Source organism: Symphodus melops, assembly GCF_947650265.1.
Source record: "Symphodus melops genome assembly, chromosome: 13".
Taxonomy (NCBI): domain Eukaryota; kingdom Metazoa; phylum Chordata; class Actinopteri; order Labriformes; family Labridae; genus Symphodus; species Symphodus melops.
The window spans coordinates 17,703,689-17,716,518 of record NC_136703.1 but is presented as its reverse complement, the minus strand read 5'-3'; the positions used below and the strand labels follow the sequence as shown (position 1 = coordinate 17,716,518).

General features: G+C 38.8%; 1 protein-coding gene across 3 annotated transcripts in view; it reads right to left on the bottom strand.

Moving 5' to 3' along the window:
* LOC306833564 (dedicator of cytokinesis protein 3-like) overlaps window positions 1–12,830 on the bottom strand; it is a 47,780-nt gene extending 34,950 nt beyond the window's left edge. For 2 of the 3 annotated variants that reach the window (XM_079358894.1, XM_079358895.1), the window contains exons 1-4: window positions 12,086–12,830; window positions 5,323–5,406; window positions 3,979–4,019; window positions 1,806–1,861 (exon numbers count right to left, since the gene is read on the bottom strand). In XM_079358894.1, coding sequence (XP_079215020.1) covers window positions 1,806–1,861; window positions 3,979–4,019; window positions 5,323–5,406; window positions 12,086–12,122 — 218 coding nt within the window. In that variant the 5' untranslated portion in view covers window positions 12,123–12,830. The remainder of the gene's footprint in view (window positions 1–1,805; window positions 1,862–3,978; window positions 4,020–5,322; window positions 5,407–12,085) is intronic. The other variant, XM_079358893.1, reaches the window with a different exon arrangement.

Genomic DNA, 12,830 nt, shown 5'->3' with positions numbered 1-12,830 from the left:
GAGGCTCGACTGGAGGGTGGTGATATAACAGCAAACTCCCAGCCTGCAGAGTGAACATTCACGAGTTCAGGCTGATAAAAAGCTCTGCTGTGTTCTTTTGTCTCCGTCTTTATTCTGGCCTCTAGAGCCAATGCTATTGTGTCTAAACTGTAAATGACCGCTGTGCACATGTCTGTGTGAGAGATTCTTTGGCAGCAAATCTTCTGACCATTGGGTTGTCACCATGATCTCGATTTGACACTGATAAGCTGATAAATGTGTATCACACTCCCTGTGTTATCAATAAGGAGATAAAGATAAATAAACCTGTTGTCGTTCATGTACTCCTCCAATATCACTCAATAAAAATCATGGATCTGTAGAGAGAAGGCACTGCTGATGTTGTACTCAGCAGGTCAGCCTTCCCCTCCTACATAAATAAGGTATTCTGTAATAAATGTAACGGCCTTTCTTTACTATACCTGTCTACTCAAATTCATTCAAAGTCATTGACAGAGACAGTGTTGGTGTTTTCTTTGAACAAGATGTTACTTTATGTACACCGGGCTGATACTCTAGATCTGTCTCACACAGTGGAAAATATGTTGTGAAACTTCAATAAAAGTAGCATGTGATTTACATGAGGTAGCAAAAAAGTATGTGCAAAGGGAGAATATTTAGGCTTACATACTTGAACAATTAATTTACACACTATTTTTTTTACATAAATCTTCTCAATATATTCTTGAACAAAGTAGTCACATTCATTGGTCTGCAATACTTCCAAGAATGGACTTATAAAGTCTGACAAACTAGATAATTATTTGGTAATAGTTCAACCTTGACTCAGTTTAAACATCTTATGAAGGTAAAAAGGTTTGAGTAGATTATTTTAGTCGACAGCTGCAAAACCGGCTGCAGTAACAGACTGCAGGTTCTGATTGTTTTTCTTAGTATGTCTGTCAAACGAATGGAAAGGATCCCTACAGAGATAGACCTTCTTAGGATAGAAGACTGATCTTTTTTTTAATTAGAAGCAAAAGCTTTACTTCAGCAAAAAGAGGTCTCATCATCAAATCTCACCAGCGGTGATTTGTTGAAGGAAGACGTTGATGGTAACTTCAAACAGGGTTTGAAAAACACGTACTGTTTGAAAGGTTGAATGTTGTTGGTTGTGTACACAATGCATAACAGTTTGTAAGATGCTTTAAAAAAATAATCTGAGATTTTTGACTGCTGGCTGAGCCAAAATACTGGATGAATTCCAAAAGTGTTTCCACTTATTCATCATTGAGACCGTCATTGAGGATCAGTGCTTGTTTTTTTTTTTACCTTTAAAAAGGACCTCCCCATCTACCCACCCTACCATAAACTACTGCACTTACACACTGAAGGCTATCTTTGTAAATAATCATATTCAGCTGTGATCAGGGCTGTTTTTTTCTCCTGCATGTTCTGCTATTGGATTGTTGGCCATTTGGATTAGAAATAAGCCCTAGCAGTTGTGTGTTTAAAGCAACAAAAAATATTTTGAGCAAATGGAAATCTTCCTTATCTCCTTTGCTTTGAGAGGTCTGTTTTTGAAGGACACACGGTTTTCTTGAGTGTGTTTTTATGTACCTGTTAAGTGAACTTGTAGGTGCATTATTTTGCCAAACATAGACATTTATTTGGAATTCTTCTCGCCATATATTTGTGTTGTTTTATCATATTGGAGGCTTTATTGTGGTAGCATACTTAACTTCAGAAAGTTCAAAATAAAAGAAGTTAGGTAAGTGCCCCCTAATGATGCCGTGCAAGAAACAAAAAATTATCATACAGCTTACCCTCTGTTGGTCACTGTGGATTTCTTCAAGTGGACATAGCTGACTGGGAAAATGCCCTGTGGACAGAGGAAGGAGCAGAGATGTGACTGAGTGTGACAGGAATATGCTCTTAATTCTCCTGCAACATGTAACCAAAATGTACAGTACTGTGTTGTGATGTTGTCATAATAAAGAAAAAAACCTAAGCTGTGTTGAGTGCTACAGCAAACACAATGAAAGGAGAAGTTTTACAAATCTGCTTGCAACACGTTTTATGTTGAAGAAAATGCACAATCACACTTTGTTTATTTGGAATTTGACAGCTTCTGCCTCGCTGTCTGCTGACATTTTCTGCGACGCAAAGAAAAAAAGATCCCATACTTATTGCACATACTATAGAAGGGAGAGGCAGAGCAACGGGTGGGAGCCCTATTGTTGCTTGGCTTAGTGAGGGGGAAGGCAGGAGGACTGAGGGGTGCCACCCTTGCAGTTTATCTTTCTTATTCTAATCTGCCAGATGTGAAGAATTTGCCACAGTGAGTACAACTAATTCCCTCAGCATGGAGAGAGAGAGAGAGAGAGAGAGAGAGAGAGAGAGAGAGAGAGAGAGAGAGAGAGAGAGAGAGAGAGAGAGAGAGAGAGAGAGAGAGAGAGAGAGAGAGAGAGAGAGAGAGAGAGAGAGAGAAAGAGAGAGAAAGAGAGAGAGAGAAAGAGACTATGGGGGCGAATGAATGTGGGCAGCAGAGTACATAACAAAATGGAGGGGTGTTAGTTAGAACCGCAAATAGCTGAGAGTAGAGAAGGACAGTATGTAGCCACTAACACCCACATTTAGCAGTACTGGACAGCTTTTGTGCTTTCTTTAAAACATCCCAGCAGCAACATATAACTCTACAAGCTTCTGGTATTTCAGTACAAAGCAGAGTGGAAATACAGAAAATAAATAAATACACACTACATACTGCTGCTTCCAATAACGTTTCTTAAACTTGATTGTCTTATTACTCGTTTTATTGTCGACATAACAGACTTCAGATATCTTTGTTCTCGTACTTTGTTTGAGGATCTCTGCAACATGTTATAACTTTACTGAACAATCAATCCCATCGGAAACAATTTTTTGTCATATAAAATAACCACTTTACTCTGTCAGTGGTAATGGTGTTGTGTTAATGTAGGTTCTGCACATATGGCTTCTTCTTCTTTAAATGTACAGAAACGTTAGAATGAAGATGCTGCATGGAGACTGAACAAGGAGCCCTGTTCTGCTTCTTACCTCTCCTTAAGATAGAGCGAGACAAGTGCATTGTGTACCACCCCCTGCCCTGCACATACACTGACAAGAGTTATTATAATAGTGTTCTTTAACTTTCCTTTTATTCTATCCATTAAAATACTTTTTAGTATAATGGGTGTGTTTCAGACTTCTAACTTCACCATCTGCTGGCTGCAAGGAAAATAAAAATGCAGATTCCCAAATAATTCTGTACAGGATAATAAAGGAATAAGGTGAGTCCATGACGCTCTGACAATCTTTATAAAGTCAAACTTGTTAAAGAAGTAAAAGGGCTGACATGCCTATCAAGGTGTGTAATTATGCAATGTGATCCACATAATGTGTTTCTCTTAGACTGCTGTATCGTTTCTTGTCATGACATTAAATGTGTAGATCGTTTCAAAATGTAAACTCTTGACCCTGCTTCATTCAGTGCTTAGTGGCACAAAGTAAAACACTATTTGGAAAAAACTTCATAAAGCACCTCAGGAAAAAAAATCAGGTCAAGAGACTTCTATTTTTGCCAAATCAAAGTTCTATTCAATAAGTTAATCAGTCGTTAAGATCTTTGTTGTCTAGACACAGTTATTTCTGGGATGCTCAGATCACACTATCATTCAGAAAATACATTGTCTTTGATGAATCATTCATTGTGGAAACTATTGTGTATTAGAAGACAAACAGTTTTACAACAATGACGACACAACATAAAGTTTAGACCTTTATACAGCTGTAATATTACAGGTAACTCTGAGTGAATATTTGGCTTAAATTTACAATCCATGTTATTTTGACTTTGTGTTTCATGTGAGTTCAATTATGAACCTTGCAAATGATAACACAAAATACTGTTTGATGCCTGCATGAATCAACACAACGTCAACTGGTAATATATGTATTGTGTATACTTATATTTACCTTAATAGAAGGCTTCTTGGTGGAAAAGCCTCTGTACCAACCTAATGGAAGAGCAAAGCACATCACACAACTTAAACTCATAAAAAAACCTATTACTATTTCAGTACAACAACACAAAACAAAACCTTGAATGGCATTTACTTAAAATACATATTTTTATGATATAAACAATTATATGGTGAAATCATAATTACTATATATAAAAGTAATGCTTACCCCTTGAATTCAAAATTAGACAAAGTCATTTTAACATAGGCCTACATTGTTTAGCTAACTCAGCTTTGACAAGCCTTACTACCTTCGCACTGCAACAGCGGTAGGAGGTTTGCACCAAAACAAATCTCTTCTTGCCAATCTAAAGCCAAAACCCTTTTATTTTTTCCAATGAAACATTTCAGTTATTTATTTATTTGCTAACAAAAACTCACAGATCTGTGGCAGCAGTTACGTTGCTTATTTTAGCCAGGAGCTGGCCCATATCACATTAAAAATAAGACATCAGACTCATTAACACAGCTCTGTTGTGAAAAAAATAAACATTTGATACAATACAACACATGTGTTATATGGTAAGTGAGATTTTAAAGAAAAGGTTTTAGCGCTGCTTTCTAGCCTTGCAAAGTTTCCAGTTTATTTTGGGGCACCTTTGAGAGCTTTGTAATCTGAGGGAGCACCATAACAATTTAGCTATATTCTTTTCTAGAACATCAGTATATAATGACAATAAAGATTCATACTTAAAATTAAAAATAAATTTTAGGCATCTTGGGATTGCTGGTATGAGTCCCAACAACAACATCCACCCAAAACATTTTAATTATTTTAATTCTAATTTTTACCATTGCTTATTAATTAAGATAGCTTTAGACGAGGGTCTGTTTGCTTCCTGTTTAAGTATAAACAGATCTATTTAGACTAATTGAAATGAGTTTCAGAAAAGTGCCTCTTTCCCCCCTATTATTACTTCAGCCTTATTGTTACTGTAAGAATTCTTCCAAGCAATGATTATCAAATGAACCAAAGAAAAGTTTTAATTTGTTGTTTCATCACTAAAGGGCCAAATACTGGTTTAAGCCTTCTCCATTATGCTGGATATGACAAACACTTTTTTTTTTTTCAACTAAAAAATATTAACATAAAAAATTTTAAATAAAGAGTCTTTTTCCTGTTGGTAAAATGTATCCCCACATGTCAAAAGCCCTGCAAATTCACAGATGAAGTACTTAGAAGGGCTTTACCTTACAATAGTAGGCTACTGTTCACTTTATACGATTTAAGTCATTCCTTTGTGTTGCACTTGTGTCATTTATGTCTCTGTTTTTCCATAGATCTGAATGCCTTTACCTTCACTCTTCTCCAGAATCTGAACAGTTTCCCCAATCTCCAGGACCAGGGCCTGACATATTGGTGACCGGAAGTTGCAGATCACTGCAGAGAAAAAGAGAGAAATAAAATCATGAAACCACAGCTATCACAAATATTTGACCTAATAGTAACATTATAGCATTATTATAGTAACTGTTAAGGGAACAACTCCAGAGATTTAGATGCTCAGATTCATTTTTGTGAGCTCAAATGTAGCTACACTCCACCCCCACCCCCCTTCAGTGCTCGTTCTTTACACAACATGTGTTTTTAGGTTGTGACATGGCTGTTAATAAGTTGTTAAATGAAAACCTATAAACACTGTGTCACACTGGAGCTGTGGCTTAGTAAACTGTAAACAAGCTCCCACCCTGAAGTGGGAAGTCATTTTAGGAGGCAATTAATTCTTAAGCGGCCTGATTTTTGTGCATGTTAAATTAATAAACTGTCTCCCAAAGCAGAGCCCACACAAAGTGCTTAGTAGTACGGCTAAACTGTGCTTTAGCATAAGTTGGTATTAGCAGAAATCTTTTATGCCACCTGCTTTTGCAGCATCATGCAGCTTCTTTTTTTCTTGTGACTCACAGCCTGATTAAGAGCATGATTACTCCTCAGGGGATGGATGCCACAGTAAAGGCCATCGGAGTAGGATGGCCTCTGGAGCCTTTCTTGTCTATGCAGCACTGCAACAGGAGCAATCTAGCATAGAGTAGGCTGTATAAACCATGGTGAAGACAAACTTGTTTAATGATGACACGGCTCCACTGATGATTTAAAAAAAACCTACAAATGTTGCCCCTTTAAGGAGAGTTTGATGTGAATCATTGTGCTAATGAACTAGCCAGGGGACCCAGTGAGGGGGAGAGAGAGAAGGAGGGGCTACGGCTCGGTTGCCTATTTGAGGGTAACAAGTGCTCAGTTCCTGTGCTCAGGTAACTATGGCAACAGATCATCCACAAACTGGAGGGCTTTCTTCTCTGTAACTGCTGTGGGGATCTGTGCATTTTAAATGGCAAGCTTATGGATGCTACATGGCAGTAGAGTTAAAGTCAAGCATACTGGCCATGCATTAAAGGCAGAGAGATGGAAAGACTTAAAAAGCCTCCTTGTCATCTTTTTCAGTCCGCCTCTGGCCCTATTCCTGCCGGGGCTAAGCATTTCCAATTTAAGAATCCTATTCTTTAATGGCCTCTCAGTCATTTGAATAGCAAAACCTGCACTCACACACCCTTTGAGAACTCTTTAGCAGATGCCACGTCAGAACAAGATGGGATTGTCACGTTTGAGAGAGACGAGTGCATCACACAGGCTCATATTTTCATAGTCCTCTCTCACAAAATCTCAGACTCTTTCACTGTGTCTACAAGCTGCAGAGCATTAGCATATCCTCAAAACATCACCAACCAATTTTTTTCTTTCAACATGCTGAACGTAGGATGTTGGAAGGAGTGACGGGACAGGCTGTAGCAAAATGTTGGCAAAAGAAACTCTCCTCTATTCAGCAACAGTGTATCAGTCCAGACCGTCCCTCCATCGAGCAACATTCAGAGTCCACATGGTATTTTATGGCCGCTATTATGTAACCGCTAACTGGATTATAGCGGCTGCTTACATGAAATGACGACTTCTCTCCTCCATTTTTCTCTCACCTGAACACAACTCTATTGTTCAATGCATAACAAATGTAAATGTAAACCCATCCGTGACACAACGTAAACCAGAAAAAAATCATTTAATTTAAGGTGCTCGCATACATAGCTGCATCATCTACTTGGGCAACTTGCAACAGCAAATCAATAAGGAATGAACTACAGCGTGTAGAAAAAAGGAAAAGAAAACATAAAAACATCCAAACACAATTTGTGCCAGACTCAGTCGGAAAACCAACTCAGTTGGGAGCCCATGGTTGTCCTTGAGTTCCCTGTTTTTTGACTTTCAGTTGCAGTTAAAGCCAAGGCAATCTTTTGATGGTAGAATAGAGTTTAAAATGTTTTGGTATGATGATATTCTAATTCTAATTATTAATTATTGCCATGCAAAGAGCAAAGTGTGTGTATATTAATATGACGCACTGTATTTTTTTATTCTCTTTATTACTCCTGATGTAAAATTTGACTCTTAGCTCTGTTATTGTGAGACACGCTTCACACACATCAGCCCAAGTGAGGGAACAATGTTAGAGTGAGGGGCCTGAACAGGGACTGATGCCCTAAGCAGTTGGCGGTTCAGTGTCTTGCTCAAGGGCACTACTTGGGGAGTAAATTGGGACATCGCGCATCCTAATTCTAATACTTTGCCCATGCTGGGACTTGAACTGTCAACTCTCCAGTTCAAAGCAAAGTCTCTACAAAGTAAGCAACTGCGGCTCCTTTTTATTCATTTTTTTTTTAATCAAGTAAGGTGAGTATTTAAGTATTTAAAGAGCCCGATAGTCCAACCACCAACAAAGATATCCAAGTACAACCACAATCCAGAGCTGGGCATGTTTAATTATATAGAAAGAAACATGGTTAATTTTAATGCTGTAGATTCAAAGAACCAAGTCGTGTTTCTATATTAAGTTAGATAGAATATATGTATTATGTATTGTCAATTAAAAATGATAACTCAAAGCATACTTATTTAATTCTTCCTGTGCTTATATTTTTCACAGACATCTACCAAAAAGCTTCTCTTCCTTGGAGGCAATCTCTAAAGAGCTCTGTATAATGTGTTGGCATTAGGTGATGAAAGATGCTGAAGTTAATATTCCATAACAGCACCTAATTACCAAAAACTCTGGCAATGCAGAGCTCTCTGGTGTGTTTGGAGCTGGAACTCCACACACACTATCTGTGTCTATATTTAGAGTATTAAATGAGTAAAAGTCTATCCATTATTTCTTTGACTGACATCATACCCACTCACATAAACCTGTACAATTTATCGACACAATGTGTAAACTTCATAATTAGTTTAAGTTGTTTCAATTAACAGTATTTCTTTGTTGGTGCTTTTAACAAAACAATAATAAAATAGCTTGAATGACAATGTTGTAAAATTGATTGGGATCATGAGAGTTGTTGTTTTTATTGGCAGTGACAACTCAGGCAGACATCTTATTCGAAATGAGGGCAAGAATTAAAGCTTTTATTACATGAAGTTGGTTTTAGTAAACATATGAAACCTATTGTACTGTATAATAATGTAACAGCTGCAAGTAACAAAGCTAACATAACCAAATTGATGTTTTCCGTCGTCACTCTCTTGAAATAATCTGGTGACTTTTCCAGGAAGACAGGGGACCAACTGAACCCAACTGTTACCTTGAATAAAATCAGTTTCAGAATCGTTTCAGATTACGACCTTGAAGACACTGCTTGAGAGTGACATTTGATCTACTTCCTGTGCCTACCCTTTCCTTCCCTGTTTCCTGTTATTTTCATCAATGTCCTGAGTAGAAAGGAAAAACATTAGGACAGTAGCCCAACTATACAGTGTCAATATTAGAAAGCCAAGTCAGAGCTTTTGGTTTAAAGAAATGATAAATTGTTTGTGAAGAGCAGATAAAATGAGACTTTCATCTGGGCAATTATTAGTCGATACTGCCATATTTTTACTCTGTACAGTGAAGCTTGTGAACTCAGCATGTGTGGCCTGATGACCTTGCTTGCAAACCAGGGAGAGACACATACAATATGTTATTGTTATTATTGCCCACAGGGGGGAAATATCCTGCAAAGACAGGGCAAATGTCATCAGAAAGCTGCCAGAACACCAGTAAACACTATTACAGCTAATAAATTGTATTTTTTTTTGTTTGGTTAGGTTTTTGTTGTTGTTGTTTTTTTCCAGAAAAAAAAAATACTGACAAGACTTTTATGGAAAACAAAATATTAAAAAATACATTGTACTTCAAAATGTCAAAATATCAGTATTTGAATGAACAAACTTCATTGGCTTTTGAGAAACCATCTTCAACAAGAGAGTTATATCTGAAAGTAAACTGCTTCAACAGTTCCAGTAATGCAATGTGAATGCCAGAGTATAGTCCTGTCCCAGAGCTAGTCAAGTTCAAAATTACAAGACCGTCTTCAGACTTTGCCCAGTGAGTCATGTACTTCAGCACAACTTGAACACACACTCAAAGAATCATTGCTTTGTTAGAGTCTTGCTAACCTCAGGAGTTCTGCCACTGAGGCATTTTACCATGTCTGATTCCAAATCAGTGTCCCAGAAATCCAGGCTTCCCAGCCGCAGGGTCTGCGAATAGCTTCATGATAATAACCTTATCATGAAGCACTTCTAGGGCCATTTTCATGGCTATTACACATAAAAACTCTAGGTGTATATGTTCAAGAAACTATAAGCCACCTGTGCAGTTGAGATTAAGAGTTAAAATCAAGGTTAAAATTACAAAGAAATGCTACATCGTGCTAGTACAATCTCTCTGAGCCCCTTCATGGTGGAAAAATAGGCTCTATCTTTTGATCTCTCATGAACATTTGTATTTAGACTTTTCCATTTTAGATAACATGGCCTATAGTCTGCTTGACACATTGTTTGAGTCATGTGACCTTAGATAGAGCTGCTTCATTTCAGTATTTTTTATTGCTTAGCTTTTTGTTGTTAATGTGTTTGAAATGTGACTTGTGTTTATTGTTTGAGCCTCATGAAAAGAAAACTATCAGTTGAGACAGACAATATAAGGTAAACAAAATGTACAGTGAGTCAGTGGAAACAAGAGATCAGAAAAAATGTGTCAATCTTTTTGAAATGTTTCAAACTAATCTCAATATATATATATCACGCAACTATCTTATAACTGTTTAAAACTGCATAATGGTAATTTGCTTTTCGCCCCGTTCCTGATTTTAGGTTATTTGGAGAGTAAAGTATGTTATTAGAGATTCATTGGTTATTAAAGCGATCAGAATGCTAAAAAGAAATAAAGAAAAGAAAAGAAGAACAAATAAAAGTAATCTAGGCTACTACTGTAACACTTCAAGTGATTTACGAACTAATATTATTTCCTCCTGTAAAACACGCAACCAAGAACAACATAATGAAAAGGCAGCAGTTCTGTGAAAGGCATTAACGTTTCATGAGGTGGCCTCCAACTGTTTCCTGTTTAGACGGAGCCCATTAGGGTACCACAGGGGAAAAGGAAAAACCTGTTCACTTTCACGGATACACCGAAGGGAGACAATTTACGGGCAAGATAAGGAAAGGAGAAAATGGTGCAACTGATGACACAGATGAGGCAAGGGAAGGAATTATAAGAGGATACAGTCAGTTAGCGTGTAGCCGGCCAGCAGCGTGGGCTTCTTCTACAGTGATGGTGAGGAAATATTGATCCTGCTGTTGCAAGTCAACGCTTTCTCTAAAGATGAAGAAAGGGGGACTGAGAAGAGTTATTTGGGCTTTCTTTACAAGGTACAGTATGTACTTCGTAGGCAGGTACACAGACGCTGCCTCTCTGTATTTCAGCACCGCGGACAGCGCCAGGCCACTCTGCAAGCACTTGCTGCGGAGGCTGCGCCGAACTGTTGCTTCACACAACACTACATCTTTGCAGCTTCACTTCGTTTGTTTAAAAAGAAACCCAAGATATTAGTTTCAAACCCCATGCAGTTATAGCTATGAGCTATATATATTACGCGATAATGTTGCTCTAAAAGCTTCTACGAGCGCAGAGATAATGAACGCCATTAGGGGCTCACATCCTGCAGTCTTTTCTGAAGCGATCATGACAAATGCAATGCCTCCGATCAAAGTGTAAATGTGTGGGTGTTTGTACGTGGGAGAGGGGAATATCGTGTTTGAACCAGCATGAGTAGCCCTGCAAGTAACAAGCTGTACAGCATCTGGACATGACTCATCCCCCTAATGAAAACCCTATGTAGTGTCATCACATGTTAAATACACTTGTGTGTGGCTATTGAGTTCAGCAGTCACCATAAAGACTGTATGGGACTTCATGGCAATATTTTACTTACTGCTCCTTTTTGGGGGGCATTTTTCTTTCTATGTGACTGCATACAAACCTGCTTTGACATTTCCATTTTTTTCTTCCACCGAGGAAGCGAAAAGCTGATCTTGCAATGTATACTTTCACAAAGTAAACATCCACGCATACATGGAAGGAATGATCGGTGTAGTGCAATGCAGTAAAGTTGTTATTGCAGCAGTACAAGCAGTTTTGTGTCTACAGGTAGCCTCTCCAGATTCACTCCAGCCTACACCTGTTGGAGGGACGCAGTCACGATGCCCCCTCGTGGTTTCAACACGAATCGCCAAACCACCACTACACCCCCCCACCCCCCTTTCCCCTCTACCCGCCTTTATGCTTCTCTAAGAAATAGCTAAAATGCTATAGAGACGCATTTCTATGTCTTTCCAAACCACAGTAGTTAAGAGATCGAGTGTGTTTTTAAGCGCCGCCTGCGGTTGTGCACAGACTGCGATAGAATCTTTAAGGCGATGGGTTGGAGGCTGTAGCATCCCACGCAATTTCCCTTCCTATGCAGTCACTGGCCTTGCATTTCAGCCATTAGAAGTGTATATGTTTTTCAGTGGGTGTAATGGACATAACAACCGAAAAAAGGGGCTGGATAGCTTTTAGGTGTGGACGAACATAATTGGGTGTTTCTCGTTGGCTACTTAAGAACTGTCATCAAAACGCCATATGATTGAAGTCCATTTAAAAAAAAACTGCAACAAAAAAGGCGTAAATTAAGAATAAAGGGTGCTTTTGACTCACCAACTCCGATTTTCTCCTCTTCTGTAGGTATCCACATACTTGGTTAATTTCCCTCCCGTAGAGAAAGCCACATTATGTCGATATCGTGAGATGATGCCGCTAAAAAAAAAAAAAAAAAAAAAAACCAAAGCTGAAAGCTACAAATGATCCAGGCTTCTCGTACATGGGACTACATGTCTCCGCCGGAATCACAATCCTGACGTTTGTGTGTGCAAAAAAAGGGGGAGGAAGGACCATCAAAGCCTCAATATCTCCGCTCTATTATGTCCCGGCGAGTGTCTCCAGTCTGATGCAGACTCCGTGTCCACCTAATGTAACGTACACGCACGCAAACGCACACAAACACACGCGCACAGGCAGGCGCGTACGCTCGTACGCACACACGCGGTGAGCGGTTTTCTGCTCTCCTCAAAAGATGTTATTGCAGCCGCATTTCAAGTGGAACGAAGAGATTTTTTTTCCTCGAGGTTATTATTCAGATTCTTTGTTTTTCTCTCCTTTTTTTGGGGGGGGGGGGGCTTTACGCACACCGAGTCCAGCTGAGCCACTACACGCGTGAACGCTTGGCAGCATCGGTGGGTAATTACAAGCAAATAGGTCGCGATTTGATTAGTTGTCCGAACTATCGAGCTAATGCAGGAAAACCCCGAGAAAGCTGCAATATACCATAAGCTGCGCCATCTTCATGGTCGTCATATGACTCGTTTTGTCAACACTGATGTGTCAAGCCTTTGCAAATATATGC